The sequence below is a fragment of the Lissotriton vulgaris genome, chromosome 8 (assembly GCF_964263255.1).
Source record: "Lissotriton vulgaris chromosome 8, aLisVul1.2, whole genome shotgun sequence".
Taxonomy (NCBI): Eukaryota; Metazoa; Chordata; class Amphibia; order Caudata; family Salamandridae; genus Lissotriton; species Lissotriton vulgaris.
This window is the reverse complement of record NC_141696.1, coordinates 6718704-6743871: the sequence shown is the minus strand read 5'-3', so window position 1 is coordinate 6743871 and position 25168 is coordinate 6718704. Positions and strand designations below refer to the sequence as shown.

General features: G+C 47.6%; 1 protein-coding gene across 1 annotated transcript in view; it reads right to left on the bottom strand.

The window, feature by feature from the left end:
- The window catches only part of LOC147693208 (tripartite motif-containing protein 5-like), a 156549-nt gene that overhangs the window by 22911 nt on the left and 108470 nt on the right, over positions 1–25168 (bottom strand). Inside the window, exons 3-4 of the mRNA XM_086933605.1 lie at positions 15524–15546; positions 1365–1483 (exon numbers count right to left, since the gene is read on the bottom strand). Coding sequence (XP_086789731.1) covers positions 1365–1483; positions 15524–15546 — 142 coding nt within the window. The remainder of the gene's footprint in view (positions 1–1364; positions 1484–15523; positions 15547–25168) is intronic.

The following is a 25168-nucleotide window of genomic DNA, read 5'->3' as shown; positions in this document are numbered from 1 at the left end:
TGTCCAGCTACCTATAACACCCCTAAAACCTATAGTTTTTTGAGTGAATTTCAAAGGTTTTTTAAATGCTAATTCCTAACTATATAAGGCCTGAAACCTATGTTTTTTTCAGTGAATATATATATAGATATATGTATAAATATATATGTACCGTCCTTGTGTAAAACTCCTTTGCTCAAATATATCTAGCAAGTGATCCTCCGCAGAACGATAGGGAGGTCAGTGGACAATGCACCCCTATCTGGACAACAAAATCATGCGAGGAGAGCCTGACCCTAAAATGGCCGCCATCAGTGGGCCTTCCACACAAGCACTCTTCCTCCCTGTGTGGGCGAGGGATCCAACATTTGTTCTCCGGGGCTACAGGGACCTCTCCAAGAGTGACCACAGCGGCTCTTCCACCTCTCATCCCATGGGGCGAGCTGGAGGATGAGGAGGACGGAGGTTCCAAGTAACACCTGGATGGTTACCTTCTATGGATTGATGACACTGCCTCATGGGCAACAAAGAAACTATTTGTACCTACCGCAGAACCCAACAACCCTTGGTTGTTGCCCGGTGGAGCTGTCCTATGCAGCTATAGAGGAGTCTGGTTCACCCCCTTGACCGTCACCTACCTAGCCGGACATAGGACATTTGTTCTCAGGGTTCTACACAGCTTCATCTGTCTTTCTCTTTGACTACTTTGAGTGCATTGCTCAGAAACTGTTTGGCCTTATTGCGGAGCCCAAGCACCCTTGGCTGTTGACAGGTGGAGCTGTCCCATGCAGCTATAGAGAAGTCTGGCTATGATCCCCCCCACGGCTAACACCTACCCAGCCGGACATCGGACGATGGTTCTCACAGTTCTTCATGGTGTTATCTGTCTGCCTCTTAGACTGCTTTCAATGCTTTACTCCTCCAGAAGTACTTTACCCCCCTCCGGTCTTCCTGACACTATCTACATTCCTCTCCCCTGTTCCCCCCTTTCTCTCCTTTCCCCATATGACCCGAGCCTTGGTTTTGGCTACGCGCTAATAATTTTTTATTGTGTAATCTCATGTTTTTCTCCTCAGCTTATACTTGTAACTGCAACCGTAACTGTATCTTATGTAACTTTTGTAACCTGTAACCTGAGGATCCTCATGTGAAGCGCTCTGATAGCTCTGGGTCTAGCCAGCACTGTATAAAACTTTCCAGATAAAAAAATAAAAAAAATCATTGACTTCTGTTCTTGGCCCCAGCAAGAGGTTCTGGACTTAAAAGGGGTCTTTTCGCAGATCTTTGTGAGGGTGAAATTGGTACCTGTTGAAGATGGTGAAGGCCCGCTAAAGACATCAGTGTAAGTTAAAAAATATAATTGTATTCAGCTCAAGTTCACCTACCTTTATATTTATTCATCTCCTCTTCAGGTTTATGAGTTTTTACAATATTAATATTTGTTTCTTTTTCTTTTCTTTTTGTCATGTCCTGCTCTGGACAATGAAAGTTCCCCTTCACTGACCTGGAAGAACACAGAAATTATTTTAATGCAACAGAGCATGCAGAGGCTACAGAATCTGAAAAGGAACAGCACATACATCCTGTTATTGGCAAAAAAATACTGTTATCAGAGGCGCTCATGCAGGACAGCATTTGAAGTTTCTTAACCCCCCACCCCCTCCAGCCGCTCGAGTGGTATAAAAAGTGTCACAAACTATCCCTCACACTCTGAATGCCCCTCTGCTCAAACCCCTGCTGAGATGAGCACATGATAATGCAGGCTTCAGGGCCTCAGAGGAATCAATGGAAAACTCAGCTACAATGCACTCAGCCACTCTCTCCATCTTTGTTTATTTATCTGATCACCTGCATCATTCTCTCTTCCTCTCTCCCACCCCTTTGTGTTAGTTCCTCTCTTTCGGAAAGCTCCAGGGATCCCCAGAGTAACTGTGAACATTCTCTGTTAATATAAACACAAACACTCACACACACTAACTCTATGTGCCATATTGTCTCTGCTTTGTTTCACTCTCTCTCCTTCCCACATTTTCTGTCTCTCTCTGTGACTAACAGCACAAACATCGTTGTGAACAGTTGATGTTACTACACTCACTCTCTGTCCATCGCTCTCTCAGCATCTGTATCTCCCTCAGTCCCTCTTTGCTTCTCTGCTACTGAATAATACGAGCCGCTCCAAACACAACCACACACACTCTCTTTCTCACTCACACTCTTGGTTTGTTTGTCTCTTTCTCTCACAGTTCTTGGCATCTCAAAGGCAGATAATCACACAAAAACTATCTCTCACTCTCTCATTCACTCTCATTATAGCTCTCCTGATCTTCTCCTCACTCTCCTGATCTCCTGTCCGTCTGTCTTGCTCTCCATGTTTCTGTGTCTCTCTCTCTTTCTCTTGCGCTTACAATCAATCAGCTGAATTTGTATAGCGTGCTACTCACCCGTAAGGGTCTCAAGGCGCTGGGGTGGGGGGGGGGGGGGGGTCACTACTGCTCGAACAGCCAGGTCTTGAGTTGTTTCCTGAAGGAGAGATGGTCCAGGGTCAGCCGTAGGTGAGTGAGGAGGGAGTTCCATGTCTTGGCTGCCAGGTAGGAGAAGGATCTTCCTCCGACGGTGGATTTGCAGATTCGTGGGATGGAGGCGAGGGCGAGGCTGGCAGATCGGAGCTGGCGGGTGGGTGTGTAGAATGTGAGGCGGCTGTTGAGGTACTTCGGGCCCGTGTCTTGGAGAGCCTTGAGTGCGTGGGTGAGGAGTCTGAACGTGATCCTCTTGTTGACGGGGAGCCAGTGCAGGTCTTTCAGGTGGACAGAGATGTGGCTGTGGCGAGGGATGTCCAGGATGAGTTGTGCTGAGGCGTTCTGAATGTGCTGGAGTCTTTTCTGGAGTTTGGCTGTCGTTCCAGCGTAGAGGGTGTTCCCGTAGTCCAGACGGCCTGGGAGACCGTCTTCCTGGCTTTGAAAGGGATCCATCGGAAGATCTTTAGGAGTATGCGCAGGGTGTTGAAGCAGGATGACGAGATGGCGTTGACTTGCTTGGTCATAGTAAGGGAGGAGTCCAGGATGAAGCCCAGGTTGCGTGCGTGGTCCATTGACTTGGGTGCGGTCCCCAGGGCCGGGGGCCACCAGGAGTCATCCCAGGCAGAGAGAGATGGTCCGAGGATGAGGACTTCCGTCTTGTCTGAGTTCAGTTTCAGACGGCGGATCTTCATCCATTCCACGACGTCTTTCATTCCTTCCTGGAGGTTGGCTTTGGCGGTGGCGGGGTCGTTGGTGAGGGAGAGGATCAGCTGGGTGTCATCGGTGTAGGAGATGATGTTGAGGTTGTGTTGGCGTGCGATGGCTGCGAGAGGGCTCATGTAGACGTTGAAGAGGGTGGGGCTGAGTGAGGATCCTTGTGGAACGCCGCAGATGACTTCGGTGGCCGCGGATCAGAACAGGGGGAGGCGGACTCTCTGGGTTCTTCCGTCGAGGAATGAGATGATCCACTCCAGGGCCGCTCCTTTGATTCCAGTGTTGCTGAGGCGCTGTATTAGGGTGCGGTTGCATACGGTGTCGAAGGCTGCTGAGAGGTCCAGGAGGATGAGGGCAGCTGTTTCCCCTTAGTTGCGCAGGGACCTGATGTCGTCGGTGGCTGCGATGAGGGCGGTCTCGGTGCTGTGGTTTGCTCGGAAACCGGACTGTGAGGGGTCGAGGGATCCGTTGGTCTCGAGGAAGGCGGAGAGTTGTCTGTTGACGGTCTTCTCGATGACTTTGGCTGGAAAGGGGGGAGCGAGATGGGGCGGAAGTCCTTCAGGTCCGTGGGGTCCGCAGTGGGTTTCTTCAGGAGGGCACTCAGCTCGGCATGTTTCCAGCTCTCCGGGAATGTGGCAGATGCGAAGGAGCTGTTGATGATGTTTCGGAGTTGGGGTGCGATGATGGAGTTGGCTTTGTTGAAAATGTGGTGTGGACAGAGGTCGGTAGGGGAGCCTGAGTGGATGGTGTTCATCAGGCGGGTGGTGTCTTCCGTGCTGATAGGGGTCCAGGTGCAGAGGATGGTGGTTGGGTGCGTGGTCAGCGTGCCGAAGCTGTTGTGTATGTCAGCGATCTTGCGGTGGAAGAACGAGGTGAGTGAGTCGCAGAGGTCTTGCGAGGGTGTGATGTCGTGGTTGCAGGCGCTGGGGTTGGAGAGCTCTTTAACGATGCTGAAGAGTTTCTTGCTGTTGTGGGTGTTGTTGTCCAGTCGTTCTTTGAATGTTGTCTTCTTGGTGGTGCGGATCAGCTGGTGGTGTTTGCGGGTGGCGTTCTTGAGGGCGGTCATATGTTCTGCTGTCTGGTCGTGGCACCAGGCTTTCTTGAGGGTGCGGCAGGTTTTCTTGGAGTTTTTGAGGTCGTTGGTAAACCACAAGGCTTTCCTGCTGCTGGGTCTGCTGGGAGGATTCTTCAGTTGTGCGAGTTCGTCGGCGCAGTTGGTGAGCCACTGTGTGAGGTTGCGGGCTGCTTCGTTGGGGGTCCGTCATGTTGGTGTGCAGGTTCTGGCTGAGGGCGGTGGTGAGCTGGTCGGCAGTGATCTTGCTCCAGCTTCTGCGGGGAACCTGTTGCGGGTGGTGGTGGGTCGTGGTTCTCCTAAAGTTGAAGTGGACGCAGCTCTGGTCTGTCCAGTGTAGTCCGGTTGAGTGGCTGAAGGAGATGTGCCTTCTTCCTCTTCCTCATCATCCTCTGCATGAATATCTCAGCAGTGCTGAGTATAAGTGTCTGTGAAATCTTACCTCCTGTCCCCTGTCTGTGAAAGCTTCAACCTGGAATTACTAACCTCCATGGGGTCCTTAAAATGCACTACTGAGGAATCTCTGGATCTATGAACTTTAGAATCTCTGAACGACCTGCAGGTTTATATTCCAGAAATCTTGTAACTTTAATTCCTTGAAGTTCTTCAGCTTGGAATCTCTAGACTCATGCCCCAGATGCATCAAGAACCCATTTTGCTATTCCTTAATAGCGAAAAATAACGATTCGCTATTAAGGAATAGCAAAATGCAATGCATGAAGAAATCACAAAAAACAGCAATTTCTTAAAATTCCTTAATTGCGACTCGCAAATTGCGAGTCGCAATTAAGGAATAGCACCTCTGTAATTGATCTGTGCACATATGTTGCGCAAACACATGCCCCACATGAAACTTTGAAAAATGCACTTTAGTGCATTTTTCAAAGTTTTTGCAAATTACCATGAAGTTCAATTTCATGGCAATTTGCGATCCCTATTAGCGAAATAGCTATTTTTTAAACTTTAATGCATTGTATTTAAGGAATCTCAATTTGAGATTCCTTAAATGCAAGTAATCGCAATTTTGCGATTTCCAATTTGCGATTTTTGCATTTGGGTTGATGCATCCCAAATGCAAAAATACCGGTCGCAAAGGGGCAGTTTCTGAGAATCTGCCCCTTTGCTAGCGGATTTTACCTTGGTGCATCTATGACATGATCCTTGGAATCTCTGCAGTTCTGCACCTTGGAATCTCTGTATTCCTGTACATTGGAATCTGTGGAGTCCTGTACCTTGGAATCTCTGTATTCCTGTGCCTTGGAATCTCTGGATTCCTGGACCTTGGATTCTCTGGATCCATGTACCTTGGAATCTCTGCAGTCCTGCACCTTGGAATCTCTGTATTCCTGTGCCCTGGAATCTCTAGACTCATGGTCGTTGGATTCTCTGCAGTTCTGCACCTTGGATTCTACGTATTCCTGTACCTTAAAATCTCTGGATTCCTGTACCTTGGATCCTCTGGATTCCAGTACCTTGGAATCTATGGATTCCTGGACCTTGGATTCTCTGGATCCATGTACCTTGGAATCTCTGCAGTTCTGCTCCTTGGAATCTATGATTTCCCTGTGCCTTGGAATCTCTAGACTCATGATCATTGGAATCCCTGCAGTTCTGCTCCTTGGATTCTCTGTGTTCCTGTACCTTGAATTCTCTGGATTCCTGTACCTTAGAATCTCTGTATTCCTGTACCTTGGATTCTCTGTTTTCCTGTGCATTGGAATCTCTAGACTCATGATCCTTGGAATACCTGCAGTTCTGCTCCTTGGATTCTCTGTATTCCTGTACCTTGGATTCAATGTATTCCTGTACCTTTGATTCTCTGTATTCCTGTACCTTGGATTCTCTGTATTCCTGTACCTTGGACTCTCTAGACTCATGATCCTTGGAATCCCTGCAGTTCTGCTCCTTGGATTCTCTGTATTCCTGTACCTTGAATTCTCTCGATTCCTGTACCTTGGAATATCTGGATTCCTGTGCCTTGGATTCTCTGTATTCCTGTACCTTGGAATCATCTCTGGATTCCTCTTCCTTGGAATCTCTAGACTCATGATCCTTGGAATCCCTGCAGTTCTGTACCTTGGATTCTCTGCATTCCTGTACCTTTAATTCTCTGCAATCCTGTATCTTGGATTCTCTGTATTCCTGTACTTTGGATTCTCTGCATTCCCGTACCTTGGATTCTCTGTATTCCTGTACCTTGGAGTCTCTGTATTCATGTACCTTGGAATATCTGGATTCCTGTGAATTGGATTCTCTGTATTCCTGTACCTTGGAATCATCTCTGGATTCCTGTGCCTTGAATCTCTAGACTCATGATCCTTGGAATCCCTGCAGTTCTGCTCCTTGGATTCTCTGTATTCCTGTACCTTGGAATCTCTGCATTCCCGTACCTTGGATTCTCTGTATTCCTGTACCTTGGAGTCTCTGTATTCATGTACCTTGGAATATCTGGATTCCTGTGCCTTGGATTCTCTGTATTCCTGTACCTTGGAATCATCTCTGGATTCCTGTGCCTTGAATCTCTAGACTCATGATCCTTGGAATCGCTGCAGTTCTGCTCCTTGGATTCTCTGTATTCCTGTACCTTGGATTCTCTGTATTCCTGTACCTTGGAATATCTGGATTCCTGTACTTTGGAATCATCTCTGGATTCCTGTGCCTTGGAATCTCTAGACTCATGATCCTTGGAATCCCTGCAGTTCTGTTCCTTGGATTCTCTGTATTCCTGTACCTTGGATTCTCTGTATTCCTGTACCTTGGAATCATCTCTGGATTCCTGTGCCTTGGAATCTCTAGACTCATGATCCTTGGAATCCCTGCAGGTCTGTACCTTGGATTCTCTGTATTCCTGTACCTTGGATTCTCTGTAATCCTGCACCTTGGAATCTCTGTATTCCTGTACCTTGGAATCTCTGGATTCCTATACCTTGGAATCTCTGCAGTTCTGCACCTTGGAATCTCTGTATTCCTGTACCTTGGATCCTCTGTATTCCTATACCTTGGAATCACTGCAGTTCTGTACCTTGGAATCTCTGGATTCCTATACCTTGGAATCACTGCAGTTCTGTACCTTGGAATCTCTGGATTCCTGTACCTTGTAATCACTGCATCATCCCTGTGACTTGGAAAAACTGAAGGCTTGTACCTTGACATCTCTAAAACACTAAACATTGGACTCTTTTAAGCCCTGCACCTTAGAGTCTCTGGGGTTCTGCAATTTGATTCTCTGGATCCCTGATACTTTGAACCTCTGGACACTGCTCTCACTGAAGTTCTACCTCAGAAAGAATCAAGATCTGCACCTTGAAGGCTCCTGAGGTCCTGCACCTCAGAGAGACTGCGGTCCTGCATCGTGGAGTGTCTGAGCTCCTGCACCTTGGACTCCCCGAGGTTCTGCACCTTGGAGAGCCTGCTGTTCTGCACCTGGGAGTCTTCGAGATCCTCCACCTTGAGGTTTTGAAGTCCTTCACTTTGGATCCTGCTGCAAGTTCTGTTTGTAGATATCCCATTTCAAGGCTAAGATCTTTGGTTTGACTACTTCTAAACGGCTGCTTCTAACACCGACCTAAGATGGATCCTCAACTTTTCTTCTATTTATTTTTTGAACTGCTTCCAGGTGCCACTCTGTATAGTTGTGGAGTATAAGCCCCTCTATTGGGACCCAAACTGCTTTTAGGTTATTCAAAACATGTGCACTCAATTCCAGCGCAGCTCAAAAAGTGGAATGATGCCACTGGCAGGCAGATAACCCCCTCTCCAATGCCTGCCTCTTCTATACCTCCCTCTGCATTTATCCCTCCTTCTTGTTCCGTTACTGTTCAGCTACCTTTGTCTCTTGTTCTACCTTTGTCTCTCGTTCTACCTTTGTCTCTTGTTCTACCTTTGTCTCTTGTTCCACCTCTTTCTCTTTTCTCCTTCTCTCTCATTCTGAGTATTCCAGTCTTCATCTCTTCCTCATCGTCTCTGTTGCCAGAAGTGAAGGTCCTGAAACCTTTCAAAGGTTCAAGGATTGGTTTGATGTGACCCCTGAGGATGCCGTGGGATTGGTTTGATGCTGACCCCTGAGGATGCCGTGGGATTGGTTTGATGCGACCCCTGAGGATGCCACGGGATTGGTTTGATGCGACCCCTGAGGATGCCGTGGGATTGGTTTGATGCTGACCCCTCAGGATGCCGTGGGATTGGTTTGATGCGACCCCTGAGGATGCAGTGGGATTGGTTTGATGCTGACCCCTGAGGATGCCATGGGATTGGTTTTATGCTGACCCCTGAGGATGCCGTGGGATTGGTTTGATGCTGATCCCTGAGGATGCCGTGGGATTGGTTTGATGCGACCCCTGAGGATGCCGTGGGATTGGTTTGATGCGACCCCTGAGGATGCCGTGGGATTGGATTGATGCGACCCCTGAGGATGCCGTGGGATTGGTTTGATGCTGACCCCTGAGGATGCCGTGGGATTGGTTTGATGCTGACCCCTGAGGATGGCGTGGGATTGGTTTGATGCTGACCCCTGAGGATGCCGTGGGATTGGTTTGATGCGACCCCTGAGGATGCAGTGGGATTGGTTTGATGCTGACCCCTGAGGATGCCGTGGGATTGGTTTGATGCTGACCCCTGAGGATGCTGTGGGATTGGTTTGATGCTGACCCCTAAGGATGCCGTGGGATTGGTTTGATGCGACCCCTGAGGATGCCGTGGGATTGGTTTGATGCGACCCCTGAGGATGCCGTGGGGTGAAGGGAAGTCATTGAAGTACAAACAAGGGTCTCATTCACCGAAAGCAGATCTGAAGAACAGAGTTGGTTTAATGAGGACTATATGGGCCCTTTGAGGGCTGTTGAGATATTACTAAAGAATGAATAAAAATTAATGGAGGCACAAATTGAGAAATTATTCAGAGGAATTATTATCTATATTAAAGGAAGCAAATTTTACAGTGAGTGGAACAGAAGAGAAAGTGTAAGGTGTACTTTTTATAGAATGACTATTGATGTAATCCATGTTCATTTTATGTTGTCTCTTCTTTTAGTGAGTGCTGTACTCCATACACGTCTCATTATTATTTTTTTTTTGGGGGGGTTGTATACACTCACTGGGTCTGAAATTGATGGCTTGATGTGCAGTTCATTACACATGTGGTAGGCAAACACATCATCATAGAAGTTGAGGTTAGATATAATTTTTAATAACTGCTCTAAAACATTTCCTTTGGAAAGCCTTAGGCGCATATCTATGAAACGGATTTTTTGTCAGAATTGCTGCGATTCGCAAAAAAGCTGCATTTGTGAAAAAAATTTGCAAAACATAATGTATGTGTAAAATCACATCGCAATATTCGGGAATTGAAAAATGTGCGATTCCTTAATTTTGTGCAAGCATTTAAGGAATCGCAAATTGTGATTCCTTAAATGCTATGTAACAAGCACCCAAGTTGTGTGATTTCATCTTAAGAAATCACAAATTACCACCAACTTCAAGTTGGTGGTAATTTGCGATTTCCTTTAAAATACAATTTTTAGCATTTTTAAAGGTGCCATGTGGCGCACATACGTGCCCTTAGTGCATGTATGTGCGCCATATGTGCACACATGTTCATTTCAGAGGTGCATCAGGTGCCCTTATGACATCCTTCCACCCTTGAAATTATTCTCAGTTTGCGATTCTCAAATTGAGAATTATTTCCCATTCATTCCTATGGGCTTCCTGAATGGGAAGGTGTTCCTTAATTGCGATTACGCATTTTGCTAATCGCAATTAAGGAATACTAAGAAATCACTAAATATTTGCGATTTTTTTAATACATCCCATTTTGCAATTCTCAAATAGCGATTTCTAAAAAATCGCTATTTGAGAATCGCAAACACGGATGTTGATACATGTGCCCCTTAGTCTTAATCACAAGTGGGTGAAGCATGCGTTGGCGCTGCCTCCTGAACATACAGAATCTGTGTGTAATTTTCCATTATGCATAAACCCCTGAATGTGAAACATTGACCCTGGATACCAAGGGCCCAGTTCACAAAGATAAACTTGGACCAAAAGTCTAATGTTACGTTTTTCATTATTCACAAAGTAAAGTTAGGTGTAGAATATTTACATCCGCACTTGGGCAGTGGAACGTCCACACTTGGGGCTGAGAGTCCGCCATGAGTGCGGAGATTCCAGCCCTAGCGCGGACACTGCCCAAGTGCAGACATGAAGATACTACTCGAAACCTATTTTTGTGAATACCGAAAGTAGTAAATGGACTTTTGGTCTAAGTTTACCTTTGTGAATTGGGTCCTAAATGTTTTATAGTATTGAAACTCAGCAGCTGTGTTACTTTGCTTCAGTCTGGACAGTTGTTCATGTCTCTCTACTATACCTTTCACTATCTTAGAATGAGCTGCTTTCATGTACTTGCTAATTCACCGGAAAACATCAGTAATTTAACTCTGGCTACAATGGCCCCTCCTGGTCAGATAGGCATAATCAATACCTTATGCACGTTTCTTAAACTAGGGCATAACATCAGGGTTGTGGCCCTCTAGGGACCTACACACGCTCCTATATAAAGACTGAGACATGTTTAGAAGAGGATGTGGTTTTTAGACAATTCCTTTTTTTTTTTATATATATTATTTATTATTGCAGGAAGAACATCATCATACAATACAAAAAAAATTATATACAATCTTTCATTTAACAGCTAAAGCAGGGGATAAACCAATATAGTTTCAAAAATGCTTTTCAGAAAACCATAGTTAGAACAATAAATTAAACACTGGCCTGTAAACATGATTATAGTTCAAAACAAGTGAAGGTTCCCCACATTTTTTCTTTCTTTTTCAAGGCATTCGGTCCTCTAAGTCTTGCTAAGGATAGTTCCATAACATTAATTTCATTTATCAAGCTCCACCATTCCATTACGCTTGGAGGATCTTTTAAGATCCAGGATCTGGCTATGACTAGCCTTGCACAAGCATATACAATTGTTAATAAATCCCTACATTGACTATGGTTGTCCTGAATATCAAGTAAGATCAGTTGTGGTGATATCGGCGGAGTATTAATTTTTTTCTTCAGCAGAGCATCAGTTATTCCTTTCCAAAATATAGATAGCTTCGGACATAAGACCAGCATATGTTCGATGCCAGCTGCATCCATATCGCATTTCGGACATTTAGTACGATCGTTAGTCTGGTTACCACATGTCCAACTAGCTATTCTCTGTGGAGTATAATATAGCTGGGTTACTGTTCGATATTGCTGGAGCCTTAAATTTGAGGATTGAACAACCCGGTTTATTTGACATAATGAGGCTGAGATCTGTTTAGGGTTAATGTTGACTCCTAGTCTAGTCGACCATTTAGCCGCTAGATTCCCACAATCATCCCGTTTGTTTGCAGTCAGATAACCATAGCTTAGGCTTATAAGTGATTTAACTTTATCTGAATAGAGACATATTAAAGTGTCCGAGTTTGATACTTCTACAATCCTCATCTTACAAAGTAAAAAGTCCCTGATTTGGATATATTTAAAATACATGTCCTCATTTAATTGAAATATAAGCCTAAGTATGCCAAAATCTAGTAAACCATTTGGGCCATAAAGGTCTCCCAGAGTAGTAATTCCATGCCTAGCCCATATCTTCCCTACACCGTCTGAAAAAATACCAGGTAGCCCAGGATTGCCCCACAGTCTAAGCTCGGCATTATAGTAAGAAATTCTTTCTAAAGTCATAATTTGGTCCCAGATTTTCTTGATATGTCTCGCTGTCTTGAATTTAACTCTTTTGAAGTAGTTAGGATCGTGTGCACGAAATAAGAATTGGTTGCAGTCAGGTCCCAGCATGTAATGGTGGTAGAATAGGGAACTATCGTTTTTCAACAAGCTTCGAATACGTAAAAAAAAAGTAGCAAAATAATATAATCTAAAATCAGGAAACATCAAGCCTCCCTTTTCAATAGGTAGCTTCAATAATTTGATAGATCTGCGTGCTTTTTTATAGCCCCACACAAAATTGCTACAGATGCCTTCTAGTTTCTTAAAGAAAAGTTTGTTAATTTGTAAAGGGATTGATCTAAATAAATACAAAAGTTTGGGCAAAATCTTCATTTTAATTAAGTTAATTCGCCCCACTAGGCTAAGCGGAATCGTGTGCCATTTTTTTAAAAGTGATGTGATTTCCTTTAACATGGAGTCATAATTCATAGTTATCACCTTTTCTATATTGGCTGCCAACTTAATTCCAAGGTAAGTTGCGCTTTGGCATAAACCCAAGATTGGTTCCGAAGGTTTGTGATTAGCAATAACTTGTGTCTTGCTTACGTTAAGTTTATAGCCATACACAACTCCGAAGTTTTCAGCCTCTTGTATTATTGCCGGAATTGCTGTAGCCAAATTAGTAGTGTATATTGCTATATCATCTGCATAGGCAGTTATCTTCAGATTTTTACCCCCGTGTTGTGCAGGTGTGATACTATCCTGAGCTGTTAATGCATTTAAAAAAGGCTCCAAAGATATCGCAAAAAGTAGAGGGGACAGAGGGCAACCTTGCCTTGTTCCCCTCTCTATCAGAAACGTGGATGACTCCATTCTACCATAGCTGATCTTTGCCCGAGGTGCATCATAGAGTGAGCATATCCAATCAAAATAAGGGCCCACAATACCAATTTTCTTCAACACCTCCCACAAGTACTCCCACCCCACTCGGTCGAATGCCTTTTCCGCATCTAACATCACCATCCCGAGTGGGGTGAGAGTAGTTGAGGCAACATCAAAGGCAGTATTTGCCATATTTACATGGGCTGTGGTATCTCTCCCGGTCACAAAGCCGTGTTGCTGGGAGTTAACTAAGACTGGCATTATGGGGGCTAAACGTTTAGCCAAGATTTTGGCAAATATTTTTACGTCTGAATTGATCAAAGAAATCGGCCGATAGGAGCCGCATTCTTCCGGGGGTTTATTTTTCTTTAAAAAAAAAACAATTTTTGCAATTTTCCAAGACCTAGGAGCCATTCTAGTCTTAGTTATAGAGTCCATCACTGTTTCCAGAAGAGGGAGTAGTTCTTGTGCGCATACTTTGTATAGCTCTATAGGCAAGCTATCCTCACCTGCCGCTTTGCCAGAGGGTAGGGCGAATGTTGCTTCATTTATTTCAGACATGGTTATTTTGGAGTTAAGCTGATGCACAGCTTGAGTGTCTATTGGTGTGGGCATATACTCGTCAAGGTACTGAAGAATTTTAGCAGTAGTGGGGACATTGTCAGGTGTGTATAGTTTGCGATAGTATTTAGTAAATTGGTCAAGGATCTGATCTGTTTGTTCATAATTGTATAGATCAGTGCCTTTAATTTGTTTAATCCTGGTTCTAGCTTTCTTATCCGCAACTTTGTATGCAAGAACTTTGCCAATTCTGTCCCCTCCCTCATATTGAGCCAATTTATATTTATGGATTTTAGCACTGTACCCTTCTCTTAATGACTTTTTGACGGTAGATTGTAATTTTAGCAGCTCCATCCTTATTAGTTCAATATTTGATGTTTTTTGAATGACAGCTTCTGCTAACTGTTGCTCTACCCGCAAAATATTAGAAATAGTTATGTTAGTTTCTCTACGACTTTCAGCATTTTTCCTATAGATATACTGTTGGGCAAAGCCCCTAATGGTGCACTTACAAGCATCCCAGACTGTATTTATTTGAGCAGTGTTGATGTTTAATTCTATATATTCTTTTATATGTTCCTTTAAAAGTAAAACGAATTGTAAGTCACTAAACAAATACCTTGGAAATGTAAAGAGTCGTGCACCGGGACTTTGGTCAGTAATTCTAAGTTCCATTAATATCGGGTTGTGATCCGAGGTCACCCTCGGGCATAGTTCTATAGTGCAATTTTCTATTATATGATCAGAAGCCCATACCATATCAATTCTAGAGCAAGATCGATGAGGCGCAGAATAATAAGTAAAACCAGCTAATTTTGGATGTTTTGAGCGCCATATATCTTTTAAGTTGTGGATTCTGCCCAGCTCCATGATAGCTGCCCTAACCTTACGCATCCTCTTAGCACTGCCTAAACCAGTAGTGTCTATTTTATAGTCCATTGCGCAATTGAAATCACCCATTACCAAAATTTCCCCCTCCCACTCCAATAGCTCGATGTTTAACTGCTCATACAATTTCGGATCATCAATATTAGGCCCATAAATCAAACACAGAACAAATTTCTTAGTTTCCAATTGAACTTGCGCAATCGCCCATCTGCCCCGTACATCAGAAACAGTTTTAATAATTTCCATCGGTAGACTTTTCTGTTTAAGTATAGCAACTCCACGAATCGAAGCTCCTAAAGAGGAGCAAACAACCAAATCATAGCCCATTTGAGACAATAATTTTCTATCTTGGTAACTAATGTGAGTTTCAGACATAAATACTAAATGAGGCTTATACATATCCAACTCCTCTTGTACTAATTTTCTTTTCTGTTTGTTATTGAGGCCAGCAACATTCCAAACTAGAAATCTAATTTTGGACATTTCCTATAATCATACAAGTGTCTGTCCTCTGCACAAAACATATTATTAATACAACCAGATCTGATTTGTAAACATCTGAACAATTCTGCCTTCCTGCAAAAAAGATTTTCTCCCCTTTTTTATTTCCCCAACCCAGAACTCCACCCAACCCTCCTCCCTCCCCTTCTTCTCCCTCCCACTCTCCTACCCAAACTACCCCTAACCCCGCTGGTTTTTAGACAATTCCAATGATGTTTTTAGACAATTCCAATGATGTTTCAAAGCACTAGAGGGACACTTGAGGATTGGCAAGGGTGTCAGAAAAATGTTGAAGAAGGTTTTGAGTACTCTGGTGAAAACATGAGGTTGTTTCTACGGATAATGATGCTTTTTCTGGATACATGAGCGTTTCCCTGGGCTCAGGGGGTATTTTCATAAGGCGAGGAGTCTGAGCGTCTCTAGGTTGGGTTTTTGAGAACTCAACTAATATTTCTTAGAATGAGAAAGAGTTTTTAAAGATTGTGGATGTTTTGAGAGGAAGCTGGGGGCCTAAATACTATCTGGAGCTTTTGGAAGACAGGAGAGGAGCTATGATGTGACCTACACAATAAACATGTTATGAGGGAGCATTGCTTTGGTAGCAGAGTGGGTTTGTGTGGATTTGTGTGTGTTCAGCACTGACATTTCTACACAGCAGCCAGACCATCTCTTACACACTGAGAGGAGGACAATAAACCAGCCTTACCTGTTCAGTGTGCCTCTAACATCCTGCAAAACAGAACAGACAAAAGGACATTAATTCCCGTAACAGATTTAGATTCTGGCAGCATTTTAGGTTTAATATAAGTTGTGAAACTCAAGTTAGTTAAACACATGCAAGAAAGATACTCAAGGAGACACAAGGTGCTGAGCTCAGACCTCAACACACACAGGCTGTGGTATTCTAAACAGGGTCACATGACACACACAGTCTGTGGTATTCTAAGTGGGCCCACAAGACAGCCAAGCTTTTAAATTCTGAATGAGGGCGGATGACAGTTCAGATTCTGATTTTACGAATTCTGTCAGAACACCTTCAGAGAGTCACAAGGTATGAAGGAGCTATTGGGCCCACTATTGAGGTTGAGGCCTTTTACTCCTGCTGTCTCATTTCCCAACCTACTGTGGATCCTGTGTAACTGGGACAAGTACCGAAAAGGAATCATTGCTCCGCGGACCTCGTCCTAGCAGAAACCCTGCACATCCGCAGAACCAGAGCGGGCGGAAGAGCCTTCTCCTCCATCGCAGCCAAGGCCTGGCACAAGCTCCCGGTCAACATTAGACACTCTAAGACCTTCAGTAAGAGCCTCAAGACCTGCCTTTTCGACTGACTCAGAAATGCATTGCCCCCCCCCCCCCCTCAGCACCTTGAGACCCTCACAGGTGAGTAGCGCACTTCAAATTTCCTGATTGATTGATTGTTTCTGCCCTTTACTCTCAGTAGTAGCTGTGGACGAGCAGTCAAAGGCTTCTTCAGGGGAAAGTATAGATACAGGTTAGTGAACACGACTCATAACTCACAGTGCACTCAGTAATGTCAAGACATCAATGTCCAGTCAAACACTTATTTTAATATGAAAAATCTGTGCACCCAAAAAAATATATGACATTGGTAAGCAACAACACAATCTCCTTGAGGTCGAGGACCTAGTATTCATCTGGCAACTCCCTGTCCCACCCTTTTCCTTATAATGTGTCCAGGGTTATTATCCATTTACTGGCGGTTGCATCCAGGGAATACGTACTAGTAGGACTTACTCAAGACTCCAAAATGTCTATGGTGCCACAGCACCGTCAGCAGCAAGTCCCCCAGGGCTCGAAAGGCCCGATTCAAGTCTTACACGCTCCAGCAGCACAGAAGCATTCAGCGTTTCAGCTGGTGCCTCGCCTGCGGGTACTCGCAATGCTCTGATCCTGTTCAGCGGAGTTGAATTTCTCACAGGACACTCAGCAGCACATGGCAGGTGCAGGCTCTGTCTTCAGCAGCACAGTCAGCCTCAACCGCAATCGAACGTGCTCCAAGTTGCCACTGCGTTATGGTGATTTGAGCTTCTCCCAAGAGGGGAGATGGGGGCTGATGTTTATGCTCAAGACCGGGTCCCTGCAATGGAGCAAAGTCCTCTCTGCATCCTCGGAAGTCCACAGGGTGAGTCAGGGGGCAGGTCTCGGTGCTCAATTTTGACCTGCCGGTCGCAGCTTCAATCTTCCTGGGAGACCGTTTAATTTGGCAATACTCAGTACCAGCAGCCCTCCTGGCATACAGAGTTGCTGCAGTACCGTCTGGCAGAAAATTGATCTCTCCTCTGCAATCACCATTACCAGGGTGGCCCCCTCCGGCATACGGGGTCACCTCTGAGTCTCACACAAGTCTTGGCACTTTGGCTGCACAATTACTTCTACAGTGGCCCCCTGGCCTACGGGGTCATTGCAACAAGGCGGTATGGGCTTGGCGCTCCCCTTACAGCACTAGATGCACAGCACAGTCCACGGCAGCACTCTCCTGGCATACACAGGTCACCAATTCACTCCTGCACATTGGCAACAACCTGATCAATGCACAGCTATGTCCTCACACCTCACACCAGTAGTCCTCTGGGTAGGGCTCCCCACTGGACCTGACTACCTCTAGCGCTCTCCTCTTCCTCACGGGGCACACTGGTCTTGGCAAGCAGGAAGGTATGGGTGCTCCGGACTCCAGGGCAAGTGTCCTTGGTTTCCCAGGTTGATGTCCTGTCACCCAGCAGGGAGACTACCAGGCCTTGCCCCCAAGTCCTGGCCACAGGAAGAAGTCTTGCAGAGTTTCCCCTTTTCACAAAACATGTTTGGCTGCTTGTCAGATGACACATTTGGAGGTCTCAACTGCCCCTTCTTATAGTCTATTTCCAGATACCAAATGTGATTCAGGGTCTTGTTAGAAATGGGATCTCTGGTTGGCTAAGGCTTGCGCCAAAGCCAGGCAGAGACCACCACTCTAGTCAGGGCTTGGGAGTTACACCCCAAAGATAACCCCAGCTCACCCCCTTGGTAGCATGGCACGAGCAGTCAGGCTTATCCCGGAGCCAATGTGTAAAGCATTGGCACACGCACACAACAGCAACAACATTCCAGGCACACTACAAAAGGAACTCCACACAAGGTTATATCAAAAATAGCCTTTATATTACCAAAACACATTAGAATAGTGATCACATCATGTACACTGTGCCAACTGGCACTGGGCAATATTTACAAGGGATTATGTACACCTGACAGGGCCACACAGACGACTGTCAGAACCATCACAAAGTGAACTTGGTAAAAGTAAAATAGATCATAAACGAACAACCAGTAAACACTAGTAATCACCGTACTTTGCAACAGTCTGTGATATAAACTACATTATGCACAGTATCACACCAGTCTAAATACATTAGACTCTAACCACCTAAGGATGACTCACACTAGGGGCGTAAATCACGGCGAGCATAGTCTCACTAGCATAAACACATTATGCCGAACAACCTCATAATCATAAACCATATTTAGTGGTATCAAACAGGGTGTGTAAAATATACTATACACAATACATTTCCAAGCACCAAATGCATAGTTAGCCCACAAATCCCATTAGGGCCTGGCCATGTCCACAAAGTCAGGGCTGGTGCTTAGGCAGCGAAGGTCAAGGGTGCGCTACTGCGCAAAACCTAAACATTGCAGCTGCCCACTACTTGCTGGGCAGCTGAGAACCATCACATGAGGGCCTAAACGATGCAGCTGGCACTAAGTGCTGTGCAGCTGGGGGAAGGCCTGGCACCTCTGTGCCACCTCTGGCCCTCTCAGGGACTCTCTCACAAATTGCGCCTTACCGTGGAGCCACCTGGCTCTGAATTAGTGGGGCCAAACTGTGGAGCCATCTGTCTCTTCAAGATAAACATGTGGAGCGTTTGAGCCCTCTGGCTCTGAAATCAACCATGCCCCAGGAGCACACTGGCTCCTTAAATAATCAAATATGCCCCCAAAACGTTGGAGCCACGAGCTCAGGACACCAGCCACAGGACTTATGGTGTCCTCAGGTCCCCCCCGGGACCTCGGGGCACCCACGGTGGCCCTCTCAACAATATCGCCAACGTTGGAGCGGACCGCTGATACACGGGGCCGCTCTGATGCTGGGCCTCTCTCTACCCCCTTCCAGCCGTCGTCACTCACCGGCTCTCTGGGTGAGGAATCTGGGTTGTTCCCTGCTGGGGATACTCCGGCCATAGATTCACCCGGGCCCCCTCCTGGGACCCGGGGCTCCTCTCTGCGGCAGCCGGTGCTCTCTCTTGATGCTGGCGGCCGTCAACGCGGGACTCCTTTTTTCCGGATATGACAGGGGGGCATGGCACCGGCAATGTGCCTCGCGCCCCCCTCCGCAGGAGTCAGTCTGCAGCACTTGCTGGGCTCTCTCCTCATTGGAGCCCTGCCTTCCTGACGCACCCTTCTTCACCTGGTCCCCCATCTCGGGACCGGGGCTTCACTACCGACTACGGAGCCAGCGAGGCTCCAGGCTGCCTCCTTCCTCTTCTGGTCCTGCCGCGGCCCCGCCCACGTCACAGGCAGACTTGCCTGACTTCCAGGACAGCCGCGGACTACAGCGGCAATTTCGGTAGCATTAAATGAGGGGTAGGCACACTAGAAAATAGAATACTTCTGTGGGGTAGGCACTCGCAAAAAGGCTCCAATAAGCGGGGTCCACCCACGTTCAGAATAAAACAACAAGCCATAATGCAGGGTGGGCACCTGCTCTCAATAGCGGTAGGGAGGGGGATCCCAACCTCTGGATTACCCCTCACAAGCTGCAGCCCAGCGCTGCCATGGCAAGTAGAAGCGCTCCTTTTTCCTGGTGGAGTGCTAAGAATAAAGTGCTCCCAGAGCGCAAAAAGGCTGCAAAAGTCCTGGGCATCAAAGATGGAGCAGAACAGCTCCTAGCAAGAAAAATCCTCCAGGCATCCAGGGACAGGGCAGGTCCCAGGGAGGCAAGCCTTCCCCTGAGCCCCAGCAGCAGCACGCCCCTGGTAGATTCAAGTCCAGAACAAGAACATTTTCATGGGGGCACAAACCCTCCTTTTATACAGCTAAATCGTTTGTTCTCAAATGTGCATGCAAGGGGAGAACCAGATACAACTGGTTCTGGAGCACTTTGTTTTGCTCAGCTCCCCTCTCTATTCACAGGACAGGCTAGGGATATCAGACACACCACAAGGGGTGGAGCCAGCATTGTAGAGGGAAGGCACAGCCCTATTCAGGTCCCAGGTGCAACTCCTCTGTCCCATCTACATGCAGATCTCCCTATTCACCACCGGGCAGACCCATCCTGGCTCCTGGAGCCAAGCACACCAGCCAACCCCTGTCACTCACAAGCCAGACAGGCAATTCACATCTCACAGCACACAGAAATGCGAACTTCCAAAAGTGGCACTTCTCCACTAGTCTTAATCAATCTGCGCACACCATCGCACAGCATTTAATCTCACGAGTTCGCACATACCAAACTCGCCCCTGCACTCCTCTCACATCAGGAACTACCATGGACATCATATCCACCATGCATTCCTATGGGAGTCCAGGCCAATCTCACCACACGCACTCAGAGACCGCACGCACTTGAAACTGGGACACAGTGTCAAAGTGCGCCCAAGCCATAAATCGCCTAGCATCAGGTCATAGTTCAAGGCAAAAATTTCAGGGGTGAACCTGCCAAAAGGGCCAAGTCCAACACAACCCCCTTCCAGCCAAAACTCAGTGCAGACCAATCACCACTGTGATGGGCTTCCCTGCTTGGGGCGATAGAACACGGACGCGGGCCCGCAACTGCAAGGGCACCCTCCGGTTCTACGACACGTGGTTCCACAAAACAAACAAAAAAAACTCAGGCCCAACTAGGCTACCCAACCGGTACTCCCTAGTTGTCCACAGCCAGGACCAGGCCCTAGGCTACCCAGATACCACTGGTCCTTGCCAATCCACAGAGTGTGGTGGCGGTAACCCCTGGCATACAATAGCCATTCTCCACTCTCCTTCTCAGTATAGTTCCAAATTACCACCGATCCTTCAACCTAGGGTACGCACCCTCAGGTTGACCAGAGGTCACGGGCAAGAGTGCCCCACCCTACCTCTACTTCTGGGGTTCCGGACCCTCCCAGGGAACCACCCTCCAGAACACAACTCTCCCACCAGTTTAGGACCTCTCTCCATCAACTGGTCTACCGCCTGGGATCTAAATTCACCGGATGCACCGGGGTCAAAGACGAGGTACTCCCTCCCTCTGAACCCCCTTCCAGAGTACTGCACCCTCCCACTAAAGAACAGGGTCCCTCCACTTAAGGTAGGTCCCACCTGATCTCAGGGTAGTACCACAACACTCAGCCAAGGACCTTAACCCCTTCCATGCTCATGACAAGGTCAGCTCGTCATGAGGCACACTGGAGCTGTGCTAATGACGAGCTGACCTTGTCATGAACAATGGGAATCTGAAGACTAAGCACCCAGCGGGAATTGCCTTAGCACCAATGTGGTTAAAGATCCCTGCTAGGCCTGTACCACCCCTTCCGGGAAACACAGGGTCTCTTCACTTAAGATGAGCCCCACCTGTGTTCACAGCGGTACCCCTTGTGGCAAAACCGGCCAGGACACTGATTACAGTTGCTCTGCCCTCCAGGACAGGCAAACACCTGAACCTGGTTCCCCAACCGAGGGACGTACCCTTTGGTCAGATGCCTGGCAAACCAGGACTTCACAAGGGTATTAGACCTAGCACCTTGGCATGAGTCTCCCTTCCACTTTTTGCTGATATGCCTCAGATGTTTTGAAGGTTTTCGCTGCTCAGGGCACTGCGCCACAGCCAATCCGTGCCACAGTGCAAGTGCTCCCAAAGTAAACTGTACCTATAATTGATTTCCATGATTGGCTCATTGGATTTACTATCAGTCCCCAGTAAAATGCACCAGGAGTGCCAGGGCTTGTGAATGCCAATACTGCTAGTGGGCCTGCAGCGCTGGTTGCGCCACCCACAGAAGCAGCCTTTTAAAATATGTCTAGGGTCTACCATTGCAGAACCTGTGTGCAGTCTGGTACTGTCATGCTGGCTGGGCAAGTGTACCCACTTGCCAGCCTCTAAACCTTCCCTTGACTTCTTATTAGTCACCCCCATGGTAGGCCCAAGGGCAGGGTGCATTGTAAGCATAAGGTAGGACAAGCCCTGATGTGTGTGGCATTTCCTAATCGTGAATTACAGCCATTTTCGTTTTTCACTATTGTAAGGCTACCTGTTCTCATAGGCCAAGATGGGCTGCTGGAATTATTACACCCTATAATCCCAGCAAGCTCAGGGAACATGGTAGAAGGTCAAATTTAGTATGCCTGAACTCAGAATAATAAAATACTTCTTTTAGTAAAGTTTATTTTAATATCCTGTGTTTGCAAATGCTACTTTTAGAAAGTTAGCATTTGCTTGCCTAACCATTTCAGCCAGCCTCTGCCAGCATGTGTATCTGCTGTCTGGGTTGTGTCAGTAACAGGGCTAGGGATGACAGGTAGTGAATAGAGGGAGGACACCAAGGTGGGTGGTGGGAGTGCCCCTTGACTCTGAATAGGGCTGCGCTCTGCCACCACAATGCTGCCTCCACCTCCTGGGGAGCGACTGATGACTCTGCCCGACCCTTAGCCCAGGAAGGGGGGAGACTGTCAAAAACATGCTCCTGGCTGTCCTTATCATCTCAATGCCCGCTCCACCTCCTGCGGAGCGTCTGCTGCCCTTCCCCACACACTGAAAGCATAAGGCACACCCTGCACAACAAAGTGCTCAGAGACTGAAAGAAACTATGCAAAGGCCCCCTTCCCTGGCAAGACAAAAGAAATACTGTATAAAAGAAGGAGCCCTACTCCCAGAAGATCAGATCCTGTCAGCCCAAAGAAGAATCTCAGCCGGAGGAAGAAGGAACTTGCTTCTAAGAAGACAAGGAGAGACCTGCAAGGCACCCTTGACCCCCCTGGCCTTATTCCTGTAAACCACGGGGCCTTTGACGATCTCCAAGGGCCTGTAACTGAGCTGGTCCCCTGACTAGAGTCCCAGAACCATTGGACTCTGCCTGATCCTCTCTGACCCGCTGCTAGGCCCCCCTCTGGAGTGCCTCGCTCTCCCCTCGGCAGCCGTGCCTGGCCGCTCCGGCCTTGAGCCCCCACCGCTCCCCTCAGGAGCCATGACCACTCGGCCGGACCGCCCGTATCTTGCCCTCGGCAGCCTTTCCTGGCTGCCCCCACGTCGAACCGCACCGCTCCTTCTGAAGCCGTGCCTGCTCTGCCTGGGCCGCCGGCATCCTGCCCCTCGGCAGCCCGTACTGGGCCTCTCCCGCCTCGAGCCTCCACCGCTCCTCCCAGGAGCCACGCCCGCTCAGCCGGACCGCCCCGCACCCTGCCCACGACTCTCCTCTGAGCCACACTCCCCCAAGAGCCCCCACCGCTGGAAAAGTCAGGCTGGGATCTCTACAAGGCATCTGACGGCACCTCTGCCCGCCTGCTCCTCACTGCAGCAAGAGTCCCCACCACTGAAAAAGACAGGCTGGGACAGCGCCGAAGCATCAGAAGTCGCCTCTCTCCGCTTGCCTCTTGGCCAAGTCCGGAAGGTGTGTGTTTCAAGGCATCCCACGCTTCACCCCGCATCCCCAGGGCAGATGATAAGCACCCGGAGTCCCTAGGGGTGCAGAGAATTGTTTGCCTCTTTCCCCCGGGCTCAGGGTCCGCAACACTTTCTATCCCTACCTGTGGCTGACCAAGAACTGTGCGCCTCTTCCCCCCAGATTCAGGGTCCGCAACGCTTTCTTTCCCCGCGCACAGTAAATCAACGAGGGTCGTGTCCCTCAGTGTGAAGCACCCGGGACACAGCAACAAACACTGGTAAAACCAACAAAAGAACTCTTAGGACTAAGTAAGCACTGTGGCCATATCGTAGTAGGGTTATCTGTCTTGTGATCATTACTGCAGCATATTCTATATCTTTTACATAAAGTACCTGTATTTTTGATACAATTTACAGTCTGGTGTCCCTTTGTGGGGGGTCGGTATTCTTCCTGTGTGTAATCATCAATCCTTAACTGACTTTGCGCCCTGGTGATTAGCCTTGTCTGCTCGCGCCACACACCCTAGAGAGTGAGCAGGGGTTATCCTGGAAGGGTACTTCCCTTGCCCTGACTAGAGGAGAGGGTCCCTGCTTGTCACAAGTGAATACCTGTGCCAACCCGAGACCCCCAATTCTAACAAAGGGTGACACATAACTACTGTGATGTGTGATAGTCTGCCTGGAGCAGGTCTCACAACCTCCTGTCCAACTGACAGTGTGTGCAGATCCCCCAGGACAGAAGTGGCATCACCATGGTCAAACATTGGCGACATAGCCTTTCTGGCTGGCCCCTGACCCACTGGTTCCCACTGGGGACTCTTTCCCCCTTTTATCAGAAAACAAGGGGAGATAGAGGGAAAATGCTAAGGCTCACCCTCCATAGTTTATACAAGTCATGAAAACCTCTGAACCAGAGATCAAGAGCCTAGATATGTTACTATAGTCATATTCACAACACTCATTGGGGTTGGAATAATGTGTTTTGTAGAAGAAAAAGATAAAAATATATTTTTCTTAGTGTCCCCTCACTAACCAGGGTTGCACCACGTTGACATGCTTCATCATTGGGGCCAGAAAAGAAGTGTCCGGTGCGATCCAAGGGTGGATCGAAGTTGAAGAGTACCTGAAAGCAGAGGGGACAGAGTCTGGGTCACTAGCCAGTGACCAGGAAGGAACCAGGAAGGAACAAGGCAATGTCGGGCGAAATCAGGTCGATGTTGTGAAGCTTGTCTCCGCTGCCATGTGGACTCTGGGGCACCGAGGATGTCCAGGAGTGGATCACGAGCTGTTCCGCAAAGGCTCTCGCTGTCGGCGGTGTCGGCTTCCGGATCAGAGTCAACAAACCTTGGCAAAGGCAACCCACGCAGGATTCAAAGATCGCTTAATACTCGGACCAGCAAGGTCAGAGCGGGTGCTCCTTTTCAGGGGAGCGAGTGCCAATCTCGAGCAACCAGATCAGCTGTGTAAATTTAAAGGTTCGTCGGTTCTGGGGCCACTAGCCAATGGGCAAGTGACCGGACCAATGCATCAAGCAGGAAAATGCAAAAGGGCCCCATCAGCACTCGTCGAGTGTGGGGGGGTTGAGCTTTGGTGCAAAAGCTGCTCGGGTTGGAGCTTCTCACACTCCAATGCATAGCTTCGAGGGAGCCTCGGGTGCTGCACGGTCAGCGCTTCGTGGTTTTTCCAAGATGGCCGCTCCCACGCTTCAGGTCGCCTCCA